The 22,388-nt window shown below is 42.9% G+C and overlaps 1 protein-coding gene across 1 annotated transcript in view; it reads left to right on the plus strand.

Moving 5' to 3' along the window:
- Positions 1 to 22,388, plus strand: part of CDKL5 (cyclin-dependent kinase-like 5) — a 144,901-nt gene that overhangs the window by 103,554 nt on the left and 18,959 nt on the right. The window contains exons 10-15 of the mRNA XM_012730240.1: positions 970 to 1,159; positions 6,165 to 6,245; positions 10,941 to 11,092; positions 16,757 to 17,723; positions 21,502 to 21,603; positions 21,872 to 21,977. Coding sequence (XP_012585694.1) covers positions 970 to 1,159; positions 6,165 to 6,245; positions 10,941 to 11,092; positions 16,757 to 17,723; positions 21,502 to 21,603; positions 21,872 to 21,977 — 1,598 coding nt within the window. The remainder of the gene's footprint in view (positions 1 to 969; positions 1,160 to 6,164; positions 6,246 to 10,940; positions 11,093 to 16,756; positions 17,724 to 21,501; positions 21,604 to 21,871; positions 21,978 to 22,388) is intronic.

Here is a 22,388-nt window from a genome sequence, read left to right on the forward strand (position 1 = left end):
CAATTCTGTATGCACAAATAAATAAATCTTTAAAAAAAAATTTGTATAACTACTATGGCATTATTGTGTATTTCTTTTAGATGTTTTATTTTGACTTTCTCTTCTTAAAACTTGGATTGCTTATATTTGAAACTAAAGAAAGTATGGTTTCTCACTTAATCTGCCACATATAATTTGACTTAAGGCAGTATATATTGGGGTATACATTATAGCTATTTGGGGGAGGGATACCTAGATTTTCATTTGTAGCCTCACTTATAAAAATGGTAATTCCTAAGACACTCTGGTAAACTCAGCTTCTAGAAGAGCAATATAAATTCCCAAAGAAACAAAAAATGCTTTGAAGGAAATAGCTATCACAAAGGCTCATCCATCTAGGATACGAATAGATTCAAGGAAATAGTCCAATAGAGTTGAACACAATTTTAGCTATTAGAAATTGTAACTATGCCATCAAAAGCTAAATATTCCATTTGTTGTTTAAGATGACACTTAAATCAATAGTACAGTTTAGTTGACTGAACTCAAATAATGGGTAACATGTAACTTTTTGACATTTAGAGAGTTAAAGGATAATTACCCAAGAAGACAAGTTTCTTGGGAACATTTCATTCCCTTAGCTAGGTGTTAACTTATCACTCATCAGACATGTGTGCTAGGTTAGGGTTATTAAGCCATTCAGGTTTAAATAATACCTGCATGTGAATTTATTTCAACTCAGTGAATACTAACTTACAGATTTATTAATTGTTATTAAATGGATGGCTTCATTAGCATAGGTTGATTTACTTGTGTTCTGTGTTTTCCTTCATATCCATTGAATTCTTGTTTTCAGTCTCACTTTTATATACAAAACACTTTAATTCCTCAAATATACAAATGTGCTTTAAATCATGAATCTGTTCAAAATAATTAGAAACAAAATATATTTCTTCAGTTGTCAAAATAATCTCTCCCTTTGCTTTTCAGAGCTCCCTACGGAAAGTCTGTGGATATGTGGTCGGTGGGCTGTATTCTTGGGGAGCTTAGTGATGGGCAGCCTTTATTTCCTGGAGAAAGTGAAATTGATCAACTGTTTACTATTCAGAAGGTGCTAGGACCACTTCCATCTGAGCAGATGAAGCTATTCTACAGTAACCCTCGATTCCATGGGCTCCGGGTAAGAGGCTTTGCTAAAACCCAAAGTGGAATCAGAGGACAGTGTTGAATGCTTTGCTTGCTATACAGGAGAATGCTCAGCTAGCACTGACTACCACCCCCTTTCCCATGACCGTGTTTATAACCCCCATTTTACTTTTGAATCCTATATAGCTTATGTGAATTTTTTAAATGGTCAGAATTTGGAAGTGGACGTTGCTGATATTTTCCATAATTTCTAAGTTCCAATTTTTCAAACTTTTTCTGGTGTGTGCACTATTAGACTCCGAACCTTGGTGATCTCAGTGTTTCTTTGTCCAAAACCATTAGTATTCCCAAAATATGTAAAAATTTATAAATGGCTGTTCTTATTGGAGCAAATAGAATTGTGATTTGAAGAAGACTGAATCCTTGTGTTCTGTGGGTTTAAAGGCGCTGCTGTGGCAGCTCTTGCTTACTGTTGACAGTAAAACCACACGTCTTCTTTCCGGTTGGTCTTCTGTATTGTCTTGCCTAGCCTTTCCCGGTCTTACTAAGTTTGTACAAGACAGATTTGTTTCAACTATGAAAATGGTTCTTCAAGCACAAACTTTCCCCAAGTGAGGGACAGCCAGTTCTCTGAGGCACCACCAAGAGTGGGGATTGCTCTCTCTTATAACCCAAAAGCTGCTTTTCTAGTTTTCAACCATCCTGTTGAGCGAGCAAACATTGGTAGCTGGTGGCTGTTGTGAGAACTATAAAATAAGCCCCCACCACTTCCTTTCTTTCTCTTAAATGCATAATTCTCAAGCCAGATTTGCTTGGCATTTTCAAAGCACTTGATTTTTTTTCCTTTGGCTTTCTAAACCTCCGTTCACGTCACTTTGAAGAGCACCCCTCCTCACACGTAAGTGCCCAGCACATCACCTGCTCCTGCCGGATCCGCTCTGTGTAGCAGAAACCTGGGACCAGAGTTGCGTACAGTTGCTCTTTCATCTCCTTCCTGCCTTCTCTCCCTCCTCTAAACCCATCTGAGTTACCTAAGGCAACTTTGTTTTTCCGTTGTTGCCCAAAATTAGCCCAATTATGACCACTTATTAGGGTACAATTAACTCAACAGTGATTGAACATTTGTTATATTAGATGCTGAAAATACAACAATAAATAGGACTTGCCTTAGTCTGATAGAAAGGAAAAATTTGTTCTACTCAGAAGTAATTGGTGATAATTGATGAATTCCTGTTTACTCAGAAGGCATCAAGGCTCCTTACATAACCCCGAGACCTGGCCTGAGTCCACCTTCCAGCTCTCTGACCTTAGCTCGTGCCTCTCTCCATTCCCCTCCCCGCCACGGGGTGGTGCTGGACTCAGCGCGTGTCTCAGTGTTACCTGTGCTGTTCTAGCAGGCTGTTCTCCAAGCACCTCCCATACCTGCCTTTCTTTCTCTTTGACTTCCATAAACATCCAGCTTCATAGATTGGGAACTTGTGATTCCTTCTCCCAGGAAGTGGCTTCTCTTCAGTGGCCCTTTACCATTTTGTGAATGTCAGCTCAGAGAATGCCCGATCTCACCGACCTCCTGCCATCCTGCCCCCCACCCTGTCTAGTCTCTCCCCCAGCACCCTCCCACTTCCCATCTTAGGCTATGACCATATGCTCCCCGGGGGCAGAAACCATGTCATTGTTTGGAGCACTGAGCACAGAGTGCAGCACTTTAGGGATTCGGTGGCTATGTGAACAGTCATGTGAATCAGTGTCACCAGTGCTCAAGCGCAACTGTATTTCCTTCTTCCTGCCGCCGGTTCTTTCACTCTTACCACCTTTTGACTGTGTTGTTGTTTTTAATTGATATGCATTGGTTTACAGCATTATGATTTACAGGGGTAGGGTCACACCCTTTCCATGTGTGCTACCACACCACACCACCACCAAGGCACCCGTTGGCCTCCACCATAGTCCCTTGGGCTACCCTCCCCCTCCTGCCACCATTCTACAATCAGATTGTGACTGATCACTTCACTGCTCTTATTACTCTTAGAATGGTCTTCCCACAAACCCCATATTCGAGTCTATCTCCTTTCTGTTTCAGAGCCTCTACACAATCACCCAGGAAGTTGAAATCCCTTAGGGTAGCGTTAGCTCTCCTTGCCCCTGGTCCTCCACCCTTCCTTCCTCCCATCCTTTCCCCCACTGCTTGCCGCCAACCCCTTCAGCCGCATGAACTTCGCCCACTTCCTTGACTTGTTGCTTCTGCAGTCAACAGTCTTCTACTTCTGGGAAGATCTCTGTCCTCCCTCCCTCTGACCCTGGTTAAATCTCCTCCCTCCTTGAAGCCCCTCTAGGCCCCTCCAGGGGGAATGGGTGACTCCTCTGCTCCTCCAGCACTCTGGCCAGGTCTCTCTTAAAGTGCTCCTTCAGTTTACAGATCAGTGTCACCACTGGGCTGGTGGCTTTCTTGAAGAGCTGAAGTGTCGTGTTCATCATGAGAATTGCAGCACACCTAGACAAGGTTGAATAGTGTTGAACAATCGCTTATTTGGCCTGGAACATAGCGCTTGGAACATGGCCTTGCTCTTTGCCTGGTTAAAGGGACTCAATACGAGATTCTGCATAAACAGATCTGTCATGGTACCTGACCTTAAGAGCTTAAAAACTAGTTGAAGAATTAAGACTTTCATGCACAAAGTGGTTAGGAGACAGCCTGGTTTAAAGTAAACCATCACAATTAGGTATATAAGCTGGCATAACATTAAGTACCACGTTGCTTACTACATTGTACTGTTTTCCAACACATCATAACATGGTTGAGACTGAGTGTGTTAAATATTCTGGAAAGTTAGAAATTACAGTTTAGATTGACTAGAGAATGATTTATGGAGTACTTGAAATCTGAAATGGGTATTAAAGAGTGACTAGTGTTTGGATTAGACAAGCTAAAAGAAGGAATCTTTTCCCCATTTGTGATCCTGTCGGTCACAGGCCCCTCACTAAATAGCGTGCTCCATAGCGGCAAGGCAAGCGTGTACTAGAGCTGCCTGTGAAAACCCTTCAGAGAAGTGGCTGCTTCCCTGACACCTTGACTTTTATAAGCCTTAATGTTTTCTCACTTTAGTCCAAGTGTTTGTGGGGATCTAACTAAATTATTTTAATCTCTTTGGATGTTCAACAACATCTTGTGAGGGAAATATTTTCCTTTATCATTTTCCTGGAGAATGCCAGCATCAGAAAGGAGAGGGGGAGAGGGAGGAAGGGAAGAGTGAGAGAAAGAGACAGACTGACCACTGACTGGGATAGCCTTTCAACTTCTGTGCTGGAGCTTTGGCTGTTTATTGAATTGCCTCATGTTAGAATGATAGATTTCATTCAGAAGCACATAAATTAATATTGTTTTGCGTTAGGAGTTTACATGGTCTTTTTTTTTTTTTTTTTTACTGCAATACTTCTCAGGCCTTTGGATTTTCAGAATTAAACTTCTTGTCAATGAAATGTTACTTCTGAAATATACAAGAGAAGTATCTGGTAGCATAAGACAGACCTCATAGGCAAACTGTTCATTACAGAGCGTGTTTTATCACAGGATGACAGGTGTCTCTCTCTTTGGGCTGATATTTAATACTCAGCAACATCCAGAGGAACCTCTTTGTCTCCTTTAGGAGCAATGCCTAGGTTTAGAAAGAGTGTGGGTTTGCATCACAGACCTGGGTGCAAATACTAGTTTTACTTTAAAATTATGTAACTTGACTTGAACCACTTATTTGAACTTTGAGATTGTCACCTTCCTCCCTGGAAAAGAAGAATTGCTAAAATGCCTTATAGCGTCACTTCCTTCAGAAATCAGTTTTAGGCTCTTGCCTGTCTGCGATCCGTTCATGTTCTCCCTTCAATGGCTTCTATCTAGAAGGTGCTGTCCTACTTTTCTCTGTCCTCAAATTTTTCTTTCAAAATTCAGTTCAAATATTACCATGGACTCTCCTTGCTTCTACAGCTGGAAACCACCTGGGTCTCTTCTTTCTCCTAAGCTTCAGATCGAAGTTGCAGCTGCACAAGTTTAGCTATGATTGTTTTCCCAGCCAGACAGCTCAAGTACAAGATTTAGGTCTCCTCCGCATGCTGCACCTCCTGCTGTGCTCAGCCCAGGCTGGGGATGATGTCATAGCCATGCCTTCAGTACCTTGTTTGAATTTGCCTGCAGAACTCATCCATTTATTTCCCCTGTTTAGGACTTTCAGCACTTTGAAATGCTCTGATGTTGGCATAAAGGAAATATATGTGAAACGTCAAGTCTCTCTCCCCTGGGAGGGCGTATGCGGCATTGAGCTCTAGTACTTCCCATCCACTCGCTGTGATAACAGAGTTCACAGAGAGGACAGACCACCCAAATAAACTTGACCCCTTTCTCTTCTTTTTATTTTAAAAAAGGCAATTCACTTGTTCATCTAGAAGCCTATGTTAGCCTTCTGTTCCAGGTTATATAAGGGAAGGAATGAAAAACAGGCCTTTGCAAGAGTATGCTAAGCAACGATAGAACATGCATATGAGTTCACTGCTTATACCTCATGCCTCTCTGGAACTTGGCTCTCGTTGCTTTCATATTTTACTTCTCTGATTTACAGGAATAAATGATGTGTTGTCGTAGAAAAGCCATAAGAACTTTCTATCCCTTTCTATCCCTTTCATTAATGCTCCAGTTATTGTCTGTATGAGCACACAGAGTCTGTAAATTGTATTATAAGGAAATCACCTACATTGGCGAAACTGAGTAAATTGTATAAATAGTTTCAAATTTGCATATTTGGGTTTGTTCTGCATGCTTCAGTATTGTCTGGATTTACATATCCTCTCACCTCTGCGTTTTACTTAACAACCAATTTAAGGTTACTTCATACCTCAAATATATAGACACTAAAAGTAACATATTATGAGGTGTATTTGACTGTGATTAGCACTCAGGCAGTGATTCTTACCTGTCCGCTACCTTCTTCATCACTCAGGGCGTGCACACCCTACCTAACCTATATGCTAACACTCCTGTCATGTTGTTGTTGCAGTTTCCAGCTGTCAACCATCCTCAGTCATTGGAGAGAAGATACCTTGGCATTTTAAATAGCGTTTTACTTGATCTGATGAAGGTGGGACAAGTTGATGCTATCTGTATAAAGTGTCTTTTGTTTGTGGGTTCTCTTGTAAATCGAAGTGACTGTTGCCTGCTTTTAGTTTTTACGAATTAAATGCTTTGTTAACAGATGTGTAGCGGAGAATAATGGGGTACTGTGTGTGTTAAAAGACATGGAAATTATTTGAAATGCAGCCGGATCTGGTATTGTAACATTCCATCCAGATAAGACCATGAAATACATAAATTGCTTTCCTAAAATGGACAGAATTAACAGCGATCAAAATACAATTGATTCAGCACTCAAGAAGGCGCAGGCATAAGGTTTTCAAAGAAATCTTTAAGTCAGTTTTAAAAGAAAACAGATTTGTGATCTTTAAGGCCCCCCATGAATGATTACATCAGTGGCCCTAATTCTGTCCTTTTTTTTTTTTAACTCGGCCTCTTCTCTGCCAGGTGGCTCAGGTTCTTCCCTGCCCTTCTTCCCGGAGCAGACCCTCGCTCAGCTCTGTGGCTGAATGTCCACTGCAGGCTGCTGCCCCGTCCAGGTCTTCCTGCTCTGCGCTACTGAAAATATTCTCAAAGTTTTTGGTCTGTGCTTTCTTACCCAGTAGATAGACAGCCTCTTGAGCAAGAACTTTTTTTTCTATATTTCTTCAGCTTTCATTGCAGCAAGCCAGTGAGTAAGCAAGTGCTGGTTGTTTGATGATAGAACTTCAAGAAACACTTGTTAATGGATCCATTTTATTTTATGCCCATTCAGTCAACCATCAAAATCAGAGGCGGTGACACTGTGCACTGAGCTTTAAAGGCATACTTAGCACAGTTGGAAATTGCTCAGCAACACTCCTAGAACTTTGCTTTCTTTAAACTATGTTAATCTGTGTTTCAAGGAGCCCTTTGTAAATAGGTTTGGGGTGGAGGTGGGGGAGGAGGCGCGTAGTCTTTGGGAAAGGCCGCAAAGTATATATATACCCTTCCTTCAGACACAACATTCACGAACCTGTAAAGGTTTTCAGAAATCCCACAGTAAAGGAGCGTTTCTGTTTCACCCAACATTTCCCAAACTTCATTACTGAAAACCTTTTTACTTTTAATAAAGTTCAACAGTAAATAAAAGACAACTATAAATCAGAGACATTTTGCAGGGGAGTGGGAGAAAGCTCAACAGCACTAATCTTCTGAACACAGATTGAAAGATGCTATTAAAAAAAAGTCCTCAAGGCCCTGTCAGGTTGATTAGCCGTAAATTATCTCTTAAATCAGTTAGGTTTTGTCAATATGTTCTTCCACTCAATATTTACTTATCAAGTCCTTAATTATTTGGTAACTTTTAAAATGTAATAGGACAAAGTGGAAGAAATGAATTAAATGCAATTCCATGTTTTCTGCCTTTTGTCTTTTTTTTTTTTAATTAAAAGTAATTGAACGTTTTTGTTAAATTATTACCCAGTATAATTGCCAGGCACCAGTGTGATACCTGGTAAAAGTCAGCACAAAAAGAAGTGTAAAGACAACCTGAGTCTTCTGCACTTTTACCAGTTTGGAGGTTAAAATGGTCTAATTCCTATTCATTTACTGTATTTACCCTCAAAATTCTTTAACATTAAATGGACATTTTTATCAAACAGTAGGTTCAGAAGGTGCATAATTTATAAGTACATCTCAGTTAATTTTTATACTGTAAGTGTATCTCTGTAACCCCACTGGGATTGAGATAGAGTCATGAACACCCCAGAAGACCCTCATGATTCCTCCCACACTTTCACGCTGGTCCTCCCTGTTCCTGGCAACCACAGTTCCAGCAGGTCACTGCTGCCTTGTTATTATTGGACATTATAAAGAATTATTTCTTTTATCTTTTAGCTAACTTTGAAAATAATTTGAAAATTACCACCATTTTACCCTTTCATGAAGAAACATATTCTCTATGCCATCCCCTAAAGCAGACTTGGTAATTTTGTGCATGAGTAATATCTAATATGGCCATGTTATCCTGCACCTGTTTAAAAATATCACCCATTTTAGTGGGGATACAAAACCCCAGAATTAATTCAAGCCCCTAATAATTTGCAGAATAGCTCTCATAATTTCAGTAAAAATTGTTTTCTCTCAAAGTACTGAGTTTTGAAACGAGTTACTGGCTAAGTTTCATCCTTTCCTCATAATGACCTCATCTTTTTCAAGTAATTTGAAAATTAGTAGATATTTTTATAAATATAATATAGTTCATTGTGTGTGTGTATCAGTTTCTACTGTTGATATTCTTAAAATAGCTCTTTAATGCTAGTACATACTTGGCTTTTGTATGGTGATCCATACATCTAATTTAAAAATTGTCAGGAGCTGACTTTTAGTTTCTAACTAGTTATCATAGAGTTGAAACCATTTAGCTGTCTATTGTTTTAATTACCAGTGAGGCCAAAATCATTTTACACATCTCCAAATTTTATTTTGTAACAAGGAAGAAGAAAGAATGGAGATAATTTTAGAGTTGTGTCTCTGAGTCAGCATGAATGTGAATCCACTTATGTGTGTACAAAATAGCTTTGGTTAGTGGATCTGTTGACCCAGGGTGAATGCTTAGCATATGATAGGACGAGAATTTAAATTTTCCCTAGTGCTAGGTTGAAGGCAGTTGTCTGAAACTGAAGTCTGGCTTATTGGGAACAGATTTAGATTAACTCTCAGTGTCCAGCAGTGTATCACAAAGAGGTTAACTGTAGGCAAAACCAGTGCAGGTGAGCTAGAGATAGATTCGGGAGTGCTGGGGTTCTACCCTCTTCCTTTCTCTACTGGAGAGTGTCACTCGGAGGACAAGAACTGTGTTTTTATTGAGTTGTATTGAGTTATAGAGGTTATATTTCTATATATAGCTGCTTAATTTGTCAATAAAAAGAAATTTTAATAGTGATTCACCATCTAAAATCTTGTCCAATAACTAATGACATAAATAATATTAGAAGATAACATTTTAGTTGTAAAAACACCTATGTTTAGCGTGAAAGGGTTAGTACCTTAATGGCTAAAGAAAACATATAGCAACAGTAGGATAGATGCACAAGTAGAAAAAGTAGAAGTAATCCATAAACATACAAAAATATTCAACCTCACTAGTAAGCAGAATAGCCCTGACGTACCATTTTTTAAATGATTTATTCATTTCTACATACAAGAACTAGGGTACAGGCCAGAGGTGTCGGGGTGGGGGTTGAGGTGAGAGCCTTCCCCAGAGATAGAGCAGGAAGCCTAACAGGCAGATCGATGAAGCTCACTGCTGAGGGGAGCAGTGAGGGTGGATAGGTCTGCCGCGACACGTGGGTCACCTCCCTGATGGGAAATCAACTTGTGCTGGTGGCTGCGGATGGCTTCATAGTGCTGTGTTCCAACCCATTGCACCACAGGGAGGGCCCCATACCATTTTTTCAATATCTTATTTACTAATGCACCAAAGAACAATAATGCCTGCTGCTGAGAGTGCCCGGTACTTGGTCATCTCCTGCAGTCGATGAGAGGAGACGACCTTCCTGGGGGGTGGGGTGGGGGATAATTACTATCCTAGGGGAAAATTATCCGTCTTCAAAGTTGGCATGGCCACCAGTTCTATCTCTAGTTTAGCCGATGAAAGGAATCAGGAGTATACGTACCTTTTAAGCACTCATCCCAGTAGTAATTGTATATGACAGTGAAAAGTGGCAGCAATCTAAATATCCAGCAATAGGAGACTTGTTAAGTAAATCATGTTATATATCCTCACTGCAGACTCTGTGTAGTCAGTCAAAAAACATAAAATTATATGTTGTAGCACTGCTCATAATAATAAAAGAGGGGGAAGAACCTCAATGTTTGTCTTGCTAAACAACCTAAATTGCATCCGTAGAGTTGAAGTTCTTTACTGGTATGGAGCTCATGTCCAGTGGAAAGAAAGCTAAGGGCAGACAGTTGTGCATATGCTGCTTGGTAGAAGAGGCAGCGGGTTACGGAGCATGTAGGGGATGGTGTGGGCACCAGGAGCTGCTAGCTAGCATGGCTGCTCCAGAGAGGGCAGATAGATGAAGGACATCTGTTCTTTTGAGTTCATCTGTTTATTCAAAAATATATTTTGAGTGTTCAGATTATGTTGTAAAAATGTTTTTGATTAGCAAGTGAAAAGTACAGGATATGGGCCTTCCCTGGTGGCGCAGCTGGTTAAAGCACTGCACTAAGAAGCTTAAGCTGCTTCTGCATGAGTTCGATCCCCACCTGCCCCAGAGGTGAACACATGGCGCCGCAGACCTCTCCTGACCCGCCTGCTGCTCCCCCTCAGCAATGTACTTCGTCGATCTGCCTGTTCTGCTCCCCACTCTGTCCCTGGTGAATTCTCTCACCCTCTACATCTCTGGCCTGTACCCCAGTTCTGTATGAATAAATAAATAAATCTTTTTTTAAAAAAAAAAGTACAGGATATAAAATTTATGTGGATAATATGAGCCGTATTTTGTAAAAGAAAATATGTGTATGTGCTAATCAAAATAGGTCTGGAAGGGCATCATTTCACAGTGGTGAGATTAAGGCTGATTTAGATGGCCTTTTTAAAAAGATGGTTTTGCTATATTGTGTTTACTATGTATTACGTGACACTGTGCTTTTCTTTTATAAAGACAAGAAATAAGGTTTTTATTAAAATTTATATTTGAGTTTGTAATATTCTTTCCAATCTTTATTTCCTAAGAATTTACTGAAGTTGGACCCAGCTGACAGATACTTGACAGAACAGTGTTTGAATCACCCTACATTTCAAACCCAGAGACTTTTGGATCGCTCCCCTTCAAGGTCCGCAAAAAGAAAGCCTTACCACGTGGAAAGCAGCACATTATCTAGCAGGTAAATACTCCCTTTTAAGGGAGTGCAGATGCAGTGTTGGCCTTAAAGTAGGTGGAGGAGGTGGCTGCTTAAGTGATGCAATTAGAGAAAAAAAGGAAAGCCCTCTTTATTCAAAAATATCTTCCTTATGCTTATTACATGATTCAGAACCACAATTAAAAGAGTTGTGTGGGTCTTAAAGATTTTAACAAGTATATTATGGAAACCTATGCATTCCTTGGGAAAGGTAACATGGGTTAGCTGCTACGGGGTTTCTAGCCTCATGAACTAGAAGATTCCGTGTGAAGGGCCCCAGGGGTGATGCCTAGAGGAAGAAGGATGAGTGAGGACAAGGGGGTGCTAGAGGAAGAAGAGAAGAGGATGCCGTACTCAGGTAGATGGGAACACACCTACACAATCTTTGCAGCGAACCAAATGGATCTGGCTCTGTAGACTGCTCTTGTGTTTTTGTTGCTCGTATCTTTTCATCTTTGAGTTGAGGAATTGTTTTCTTATAAGAATAAGGAAATAGTAACATTGGTTTGATAGCTAGTGCTTTTAGAATACAATTTTCAGCATCATGTTTTTCAAAAAGCTATTTCTGGGCCCTCCCTGGTGGTGCAGAGATTAAAGTCAGCACTGTCAAGCTATCAGCAGCCATTGCTGCATGAGTTCAACCCCAGGGAGCTGACCCACATGGCGCAGCAGACCTCTCCCGTCTTGTCCACTGTTCCCCTCCGTGGTGTGTTTCACTGGATCTGCCTGTTCTGCTCCCCACTTTGTTTCTGGTGAATCCACTCACCCCCCTGCATCTCTGGCCTATACCTCAATTCTTATATGCATAAATAAATATATATTTTTTAAAACCTATTTCATAGGGTGGGGGCCCCTCAAAGGTTTGGTTCATACAGTTGGGGTCTCTCTCCAGAAGTGGCATGCGCTCATTCAGTTGGCAGCGTTTACAGGAGGCCTGTGACCTTGTCACGGCCTCCCTGTCGTCCTTTCCTCTCCCAAGAAGCTGGTCTTCCCATCTAGCATAGCCTGGATTATGAGAGAGAGGAAACTGTTTCTTTCCTTTACTCTAAGAGAAGTGGAAGACAATACTTCTTGCTATGAAGCTTTTTGAACACAAATCTTCTCCATTTACCCCTTAACTTTGTCTCTATATAGAATAATCAACTTTTCTTAACTAGTTGGAGTTTTGAAAGTTTGAGACCTGGTAATTTTTAGAACTGTGAGCATATCCAGACATTGGCAATAACCACTTGTCCTGTTTTCTTTGTTTAATCACGATGGTATGGCTGTGTCTTATACTTATTTTCTCTTTAAAATGGCGGGTTTGTGTTCTTTCCCTCCCATCTTACAACCTACTCTTACCTATTTTTTACTCCCACGGAGTCCTGTGAACACAGTCAAATTCTGTTTGACCAAGTTTGCGCTCCTTCTGTGGGCTGTTTCCATGAGCTTGTCGTACACAGTCAAGGCGCAGTAGTCCGTATCCGGCCACTGCTTTGTATCCAGAGAATCGGCTGTGCCTCTCTTCCTAGGGTCACTCCCACTCCAATGCTCTTGTCACCCTTTGACTTTGTCATTTGGCTCCTCTAGTTTACATTTGCAAAGAGAAAGGATCCCAATGACAAAAAGCTCTGCAGAGTAAAGATAAATTTCAACACTTGTGGTGTAGTGATTAGTAGTTCAGCCCTGACCATGAAGGGGCCTGTGTGCTGTTCCTCTAGTGACTCACTTGAAAAAGACTCACCAGTCGGGATCTGAGGCTCTCTTTGGGATCTGTCAAGGAGGCTATGTGTGGTGATGAGGAGATGGTTATTTTGAGTCTTTGAGAAGTCTTGCCAAGCTCTCTTTTGAAGTGGAAAAGAATAGAAATTTTAAGTAAATTAAAATCTCGGGAGTAATTCATTTTCAGGTCTTGACATGGTATTGAATTTTTTTTCTGAGATTTATTTATTTATGCATACAGAATTGGGGTACAGGCCAGAGGTGCAGGGGTGGTGAGAGGATCCACCAGAGACAGAGTGGGGAGCAGAACAGGCAGATCCACTGAAATAACACTGCTGAAGGGAGCAGTGGGCGAGACAGGAGAGGTCTGTTGCACTATGTGGGTCACCTCTGGGGCGGGGGATTGATCTCACACTGAAGTGGCTGTTAGCTTGCAGTGCTGTGTCCCAATCACTGTACCACTGGGGAGGGCCCTGTTGAATAGTTTAAAGAAACAGTCCTATGTGTTTTCTCTGGGAGTGATTTTAGCTCAAGTGTTTTTCTGTCCACACTTGTCTGTGGTCCTTATTTCCTCCGTGGCATCCTTCTTCTGGGACCACTAATTGTACACAGACACTGGCCCTCTCGGATCTTCCCAGCGTTGTTGCAGAAATGTTCCCGACACCCTAACTCATGGACAGCTCACCCCCCGCCTCATCTCTGAGACACACACATGCGCACACGGGCACACTCAGCACACACGTGTCTGTGAGCCAAGTTCTGTCCCTGTAGGAGAGCAGTGGGTTCTGCACATTAGCTCTGCTCAGGCAGGATGGTGCCTTGGCCTGTCCTGCACTGCCCCCTCGCCAAGCCCGCTTCACCACCCTTCCCATAATTACACATCTTTGTGTCTTTGATGTTCACTTTGAAAAGTTATTTGACTGAAGAGATTAATCATCTGTCTATACTGCAATCCTTTAAGAAGGGTTTATATACCCAATCCTCTTAAGTGATTTGTAGTTTAACACAGATTCCTTATTGCTCTATGTCAAAGGGATCTGTGGAATTTTTAAAGTAGTTTTTATTGTTGTGCTTTGGTAGAGCTCCAATTTTTTTTTCCAATAATTTTTTTTCATAATATAATAGTTTATTTTTACATCATTTTGTGTCTTTTTCATCTCAGTTGTAGTCCCTGTGGGCTTCCCATCACCACATCACCCGTGTGCCGTCACCATAGTCCCATGCACTTCCCCCCGTGCCCCATCTTTGATCCCACTCCGCCCCTGTAAAATGTCTCTGGTATATAGTTGTTCATTATTATTATTATTTTTTCCCCTGGTCCTTTGTACTCCTGCTATGGGTGAAACCATCCAGTATTTTTCCTTTTCTTTCTGGCTTATTTCACTAAGCATGATCCCTTCCAGCTCCATTCATGTTGCTGCAAAAGGCATGTGCGTTTTTTTTTTGGTTTTTTTGTTTGTGTGTTTGTTTTTTTTTTTGGTTGCTGAGTAAATTCCATTGTGTATATGTACCACATCTTTTTAATCCAGTCATCTACTTTTGGGCATTTGGGTTGTTTCCATGTCTTTCCAATTTTAATACGGTGCCTTCTCTATGTCAGAATTATGTACAGAGCTTAGTGACTTCAGCTTAATACTGAGATGGAAACTTTCAGAATAGTTTAGCTTCTTCGCACATTTATGGGGAATCTAACTCTTGGACCAGTGCCCTGTGTGAGAAATCGCACCTTGCTTCATTGAGAATGTGCTGTTGGCCACGTGCAGGTTGTGTGCCATGTGAGCAGTGTTCCCAGCCTCTCGAGGGCTCCAGCAACTGTCTTCACTTTTCTCTTTCTTTGGAGCTTTGCACATTTTACAGTATCTGCAGGTGTTACCTCTGCTGTTACTCTCTCTAGTCCTCATAAGAAAGGGGGAGGTAGGGTTACGTGCACCCAGGGGGACAGGTAGGAGGAGCTCCCTGGAGGGATACTGCTACTGAGAGTCAGGTTATGATGCTGCGAAAGGAACAGGCCCGTGCACTGCCAGGGCCACTGGGAGTTAGACCAGTTACACAGCGAGGGAGCCTGGGTATTCGGTCTGCAGCCTCTGGCTCCTGAAGCCCGGAAGCAGGCAGAAAGGAAAATGAATGGAAGACTTGGCAGGGGGAGAATAACCAGCACATTTGGGCTGATTTGGTTATACCTGTCATCACTTGGGTTTTTGAACGTTGCTAAGACTTTTTTAAAGATTTGCTTTTATTTATTTATGTATACAAGAACTGGGGTGTAGGCTAGAGTTTGGGTGGTGGTGGTGAGAGGATTCACCAAAGACAGAGTGGGGAGCAGAACAGGCAGATCTACTGAAATATACTGCTGAGGGAAGAAGCGGGCAAGACAGGAGAGGTCTGCTCTGCCATGCAGGTCAGCTCTCTGGCCAAGGATCAAATGCATGCCGCAATGGCTGGTAATAGCTTGATAGTGCTGAGACTTTAACCCTTCTGCTACCACAGAAGCAGCAAAAGCAAAAGTTGCCAAGACTTTGCTTTACAAAATTCCACATTAACAACTAGGATTCAAGAATGTCCTTTATTGACGTGGAGATAAATTCTGTTGGCATGGTTTAACAGGAAGTGGAACTTTCCTTGTAACTAATTCCCAGTTATTTAACTATATTTAAGTGACCTTGTTTAATGCTGCAGTCCTTGTGGTCCAACTGGGAGAGGTTAGTGGGTGCATTTAGTAGGTGAGACCTTCTGCCCCATTACAGGCTTGTGTGACTTCAGATGCTTTGAATACTCTGAAAGGTAGGAGCAGAGGGAAAGTGCCTTTACATTTGATGCCTGAATGTGTGGGTCTTGTAGCCAAAATGGGAAGGGGGTTTCATGGATTACCATCCTACCAAAAAAAAAATGAGATTTTTCCTCCAATTAGTATGTGATAGGCACGAAACTCTCCCACATCAAAGCATCTTTAACATCTTTAACAAGAGCAAAATTTGCAGCAATAATTTTCTGAATGCACAGTAGTAAACAGGGTATGATGTAACTTACATTTCATTTACAAGCATTCTAACATCTCAAGCTGCAATTTGGTCCTTTATGTAGTTACTTTAGAACAAACTTCACTGTGAGGTCAGTTTTAGCTTTCAAATAGAGACAAGTAATTTTCCTCTGGGCTTTTAATATTTTAAACCAAGTAAGAAATGAAATTTTAAAGCCTCAAGAAGACCTTGGTTAGTTTGGAATAATGAAGTGTGAAATGAAGAAGAGAATTGAGTTGTGTCTTTTGGAGAGAATGAACTCTTCGGAGCCGGTGCTCAAGGAGGTCTCAGGAGCACCTGCGTTGCTGCTTCTCTAGGCCCTAAACACCCTCACACACTTCCCGGCAGACCTCACCTGGCGCTTCCCGTGTCTTCTGCGAGCGCTATTTTCTCCCACGCAGTGCATTGCTGCAGCCCCTATTCCTTGACCATGCAGGTCACGGACAAAGGAGACACTGGTGTCTGTCTGTGTGGTATGTGTTTCTGAGAAAGGCTGTGAGCTTCACAAAGAAAATGAAGTTCAAGTACATAGTGGCCTTCAAGTCTGTGTGTTCCCTGCCGAAGTCACAGCAGACAAAAGAGCTGTAATCTGCCTGCAGCTCTGCTCTAGTTGGCATGTGAGCACCAGCGGTCGCTGAAGCAGGTTGTCCCAGATTATCAGTTAGGGACTGTGTTGACAGCAAGTCAGCTGAGCAGTTAAGGAATCCCGAATAACTTCATCAGGACCAGTGATTTGTTGATTTCTTGCCGAGTGGCCTGCTCTAGGGAACTTCCCTTCGCCATGATAGATGACTTGTTTAGCTGCTCATGTTTGAGATATTTAATGTTTTTAGTCATTGAGGTATTTTAGCTAGTTGTGCTTTTTTAACACGATACATTTGGTGTGTCTGCTATTGAAAGGAACTGATAGACTTCTTTGTTTTTAACGTAGAAACCAAGCCAGCAAAAGCGCTGCTTTGCAGTCTCACCACAGATCTAACAGCAAGGACATCCAGAACCTGAGTGTGGGTCTGCCCCGGGCTGATGAAGGCCTTCCTGCCAACGAAAGCTTCCTAAATGGAAACCTGGCTGGCGCTACTCTCAGTCCCATGCACAGCAAGACCTACCAGGCAGGCAGCCAGCCTGGGTCTGCCGGCAAAGACCTTACCAACAACAACATACCACACCTTCTCAGCCCAAAAGAGGCCAAGTCAAAGACAGAGTTCGACTTTAATATCGACCCAAAGCCTTCGGAAGGCCCAGGCACCAAGTACCTCAAGTCGAGCAGCAGGTCTCAGCAGAACCGGCACTCATTTATGGAGAGCTCTCAGAGCAAAGCTGGGACACTGCAGCCCAGTGAAAAGCAGAGTCGGCATAGCTACATTGACACCATTCCCCAGTCTTCTAGAAGTCCCTCCTACAGGACCAAGGCCAAAAGCCATGGGGCGCTGAGTGACTCGAAGTCTGTGAGCAACCTTTCCGAAGCCAGGGCCCAAATAACGGAGTCCAACACCAGTAGGTACTTCCCGTCCAGCTGCTTGGATTTGAACTCTCCCACCAGCCCGACCCCTACCAGGCACAGTGACACGAGAACTTTGCTGAGCCCTTCGGGGAGAAATAACCGAAGCGAAGGCACACTCGACTCCCGCAGAACCACCACCCGGCATTCTAAGACGATGGAAGAGTTGAAGCTGCCCGAGCACGTGGACAGCAGCCACTCCCACTCGCTGTCAGCACCCCATGAGTCCTTTTCTTACGGGCTGGGCTACACCAGCCCCTTCTCCTCCCAGCAGCGCCCACACAGGCATTCCATGTATGTGACCCGGGACAAAGTGAGAGCCAAAGGCTTGGATGGAAGCTTGAGCGTAGGGCAGGGGATGGCGGCCAGAGCCAACAGCCTGCAGCTCCTGTCGCCTCAGGTACACTGGGCCCCCGACTGTTGGCTCATGGGGGGAGGCGGTGCAGGGGTGGGCGGGGCATTTGGCCACAGCTGCAGGAGCTGGTGTTTCTCTGGGTAGGAGGCATTCAGAGAAGGATGCATAAAGGCCTAATCTCTGTGCAGAATTTCTTTTCATCATCTTAAGTCACTGTTGAGTGCTCAGAAAGCTGGTTTTCATTCCTTTCTGCCATATTTTGTTGAAAGAATCTTATCTTGACTTATTGCAGAATTTGTGTTCTTAACATTTAGTGTGAATTCATGCGGATTTCTTCTAGTCTCGCCAAACTGCTTTTGCTTAAATGAAACCCTTTTGCTAATAGCTTATTCAGTAGTGTGACTGGATTGAAAAAATTAAGTCCTATCTAGAACTATAGGTAAGTTTCAGTGTAGGTCAAGTTAAACGTTAATTTTCAGTCTTTTGGGTTGTTTTTAAATCTCAGGGGAGTATTTTTAGTATAGTAACTTCCTCCATCTTTTTCATCTTCAGTCACTGGAACTGACAATAACCTGTTTTTTACTTTTTGTTTTTGCAACAGAACACGTTTTTCTTTTCACTTTATTTTTATTTGAGACTTCTGCCTGCATCAAAGAAATGAAAGTGAAGAAAAGCCTATGTCAGGAGGAGAAAAGAGTTTTATGTAGGGGAAAGTTCTCTGATTTTAGAGGATACGAAAAATAGGTTCAGCGGCGTGTGTCAGAACTCCAGAAAGCATGGGCGACGGAGCGGCAGGAGGTGCGGAGAAGGAGATGTCACCGCAATGGTCAGCGGTGCTCGGCAGCCAGAGTGCAGGCTGGACCTCCAGTTGAGGCTGCATCTGCGCCCCTGGGCCGTGTCCCTCACACCATGTCACTGTGGGAAAGTGACACCATTGCTCTGTGCCTCAGGTCCCTCCTCTGAGGGCCATGAGGGTTCAAGCCAGTGGAAAGAGCACTGTACCCAGTGCCTGGCATGCAGCAAGTGGCGAACAGTCTGCATTACTGCCCAGTCTGTTGCCGTGGAGGCTGTTCCTCAGACATTAAACACCTTTTGCCTGTGAGGCTTTCTCAGGCACTCCTGAGAGTGAGACTGGGGTTGTACCCTTGAGAACCTTCTCTTTGCTCAGGAAAGATTAAATTTTACATGATAACAATGAAATAATTAAGAAGCAAATTACTATGGCCCTGGCTATAATTAGGAGCTGAGAACAGGGAGAGTTCATTGGAGCACAGCAGGCAGAAATGGCTTTAGGGGCAACCAGAGGTCTTGTTCTGAGCTAAAATGCAGAGAGCGGTTTGGGATGACTCAGGCATGAGAGTATGCTCGGGCATTTACTGAGTGAGGCTGAGGCACCTTAATGGGCTTTCACTGGGAAGATGAAGAGATGCTGTCCTGTCCTTGTCCTCGCTAGCATAAGTGAGGCAGAGGGGAGACACTCTGTCTAGGCAGGAGCTGGGGGAGGCCCCCAGAGAAGGTGGTAAAGAGCAGCGTCTTCTGGGATGGTTGAAATTTAACCAGGGGAAGCAGAATAGGTGAGCCATCAGGAGAGAGACTTGAAGGGAGGACAGAAAAGCCTGGTGAAAAGGAGCAGAGTAAAAAAAAAATGTGCAAAATGATGTAAAAATAAACTTTGTAATAAAAAAAAAAGAAGAAGAAGAAAAGGAGCAGAGTGTTAGAGACATTGAGGAGTGTGGAGAGCTTTGGAGGTTTCCGCCCATTCCATGTTGCCGAAGTGGCAAATGCTAGGCTTGGTGTGGCTTTTGCAGTCATCTGAGCGTGAGGTGAGGAGAGTTTGCTCCAGACTAACTCAGTGTTTGTAGGAATATGAGGAGTGTCTTCAAGATTCCTCAGCAGTAGAAGCCACAGGGTTTGTGAATTAAGTGCTGACTGTAGAGACCAGGAAGCTCCTTTTCAGAGTGGAAGGGAGGACTTGGCAGGGAGCCTGTGGGCCCTTGGATCACAGAGAGGAGGCTGCAGCCCCATGAAGTTGATAGGTCACCCATGTTCACCAGCTATTTGAGGGTGGTGTTGGATTCTTGAGGCCATGTCCAGGTTCCTGGCCAGCGCTCTTTGCACTGCATCATGCTGACATGTTGAGGGTGGAGTGGCCTGGACAGCTAAGCAGAGTCTTCTCTTAGGTGCTGGATAGACAGCCTGACGCCAGGTGGGAGAAGGGCTAGAGAGGCACGTTTACAGAGGCCATGGCTGGAGCCAGAGCCCCAGAGTCCTGGTGGAGAGCAGAGAACCTCCAGGACCCAGAAAGCTCTCTGGAATCTGGCAGACGCCTAAAGAGTTTAGGTGGAGGTCAAAGCCAGGTAGTGTACGCTAACGTTAATATGGTGTGAAGAGAGAAGAAAAGCAGAATATTGTAGTTTGGGAAAAGGACAAATGGTCTGGCTCTCTGAGAGTTCCAGAATAAAAGACTTTGTGAACATGGTGGAAATAAGCTAATTATAGTCCATTACTGTGGGCTAAGCACAGACCTGGCTGTTACTGAATTTTCAGTCTAGTTCAGGAGATACAGTGCCAAGCTGCAAGACAGTACACGTTTCACGGCACAAAGATACCAGACAGCTTGGCAAGTTAACTGGCTGTGAGTAACCGTGGGAATCGCTTTCCTGCAAATGCCATGCCACCTTCAAGGGCAAGGGGACTGGACTGGTACTGCTACTTAAGAGTTTAGGTTAGATGTAAATCTTTTCTAAAATATTTTCTAGGGGCCATTGTAAATAATACAGGTGATAAAATTCACATGACATCTTGTCACAAAGTAAAAAGAAGGCTACTTTGGGTGATTTCCTGCTCAGAATTCTCTTATAGTACATTTGGGAAGGGGCGGGGGAAGAATCGTATTTTGCATTCTAAATGTTCTTGAGCCATCACAGGCTGGAGAGGAGCCCCTTTCCAACGTGTAATATGCAGGTACGAAATGCAACTAACTCATCCCAGTGGCTTGGTAACTTGGTGCCTTAATCTTTTTCTTCCCAAAAGTAGGAAATGTTTCTTTTCCTCTCAATGAATAGCATCGTGGACTCCGACTGCTCTTAGCTTGTCACCCACCTCTGGAGATGAGCCCCCTTGCCATTCTGGTTAAGAAAGGAAATGAAATATAAGTGCTGTTATCCTAGAGAAAATTGAGAACTTAAGTCCATATACTATAGAAATTAGGGAATTTTAGGACAAATTATTAGGAGGACTTACACTGTTCTTTGACATATTCAAAGAGCATTTGTTTTCATGTAGGTCTGTCATGAAAGGCTTTCATGAAAAATCGTTTTAATCTGCACAGTTCTTTGTGGACCAATCTACCTAAAATCTGCTAGAGAAATTTTGAAGGAACTAATAGAATCTCTATTTAGAGTGCTGCTCAGAGCCCTGGCTGTCTAGATATAGGAAGCTCATTTCCATTGTTTTTAATAATTAATTGAACTTGCAGAGTCATTTATTCCCTGTTCACCTTTACTTTAATGGGACTTTCACTTTCCATCTGTGTGACACTTGTTTGATTTGTTTTACATTCATCAGATGAGTCATTCTTTTATGGGACAACTTGAGTCTTTAGCCAACTAACATTCTGTTTTAATTTTTTGCAACATCAGAAAAATACTCAGTTTAATCATTACAACCCCATAAGATGAGTGTGAAGCACCCACCCCATAACAGTTTTTATTTTGGCTGGTTATGGTTACCCATTATAGCAAGTAAAGCCCATAGTGACTTAGGTGACTTTCATTCCCAAGAACAGAACACTCTTATGAGTCCTTTTAAATTTGACTTTCAGCCTGGAGAACAGCTCCCGCCAGAGATGACTGTGACCCGATCTTCTGTTAAAGAATCCTCCAGAGAAGGCACCTCTTCATTCCATACACGGCAGAAGTCTGAGGTCTGAATTCTCCAAAGTTGTTGCCTTTTACTCTAAAAAGTTTCTGTGAAGCTTACCATTCAGCATCCCTATAGTCTCTCTTTTAAAATTCATTCATACCCAATCTCACACAGATAATTTGAATTGTCTAATACAGTTAAGTAATTGTCCTCACTTCATAATTCTGAGTTTTCTCTGACAAAGATCCTCAGTAGACTGCACGTCAAGTTCAAAGGCAGCGTGATCATCAGGCCAGTTTTCCTTTTTATAAACATGTTTCCTGTCTCAGGGTGGAGCTTATCATGACCCCCACTCGGATGATGGCACCGCCCCCAAAGAAAACAGACATCTGTACAATGATCCTGTTCCAAGAAGAGTTGGCAGCTTCTACCGAGGTAAGCCGCCCCCTACGCCTAGAAGCCTGGGACCCACTAGGGTCCTCGTCCTCCCACCTCAGGACACCTCTAGTGGTCCTCCACCATGCATCACTGCCCTGACTGCAAGCTAGAGTAGGTCTGGCGGATGCTGGCACCTCCCAACACTTACCTGCCTCTGATCCTGCCCCCTGGAGTTCTCTGAGAACCTCTCAGCTGTGCTCCCTGACTCCAAGATCACCATCAAAACAGCCCCTCGAATGGCCCTTTGGAAGCTGTGTTCTCACCACACCACTCACTCATTTGATTAAGTCATGAAATACCTATCAGTGTTACCTGGGCATCTGGCACTTTCCTGGCTTAGAATGTGTCAGAGACTAAGGCAGCCAAAGGGTTCCACCCTTGTGGAGCTCATGTTCTCATGGGGGGGGG

Source organism: Condylura cristata, unplaced genomic scaffold (genome assembly GCF_000260355.1).
Source record: "Condylura cristata isolate star-nosed mole 26May11 unplaced genomic scaffold, ConCri1.0 scaffold00027, whole genome shotgun sequence".
NCBI lineage: Eukaryota > Metazoa > Chordata > Mammalia > Eulipotyphla > Talpidae > Condylura > Condylura cristata.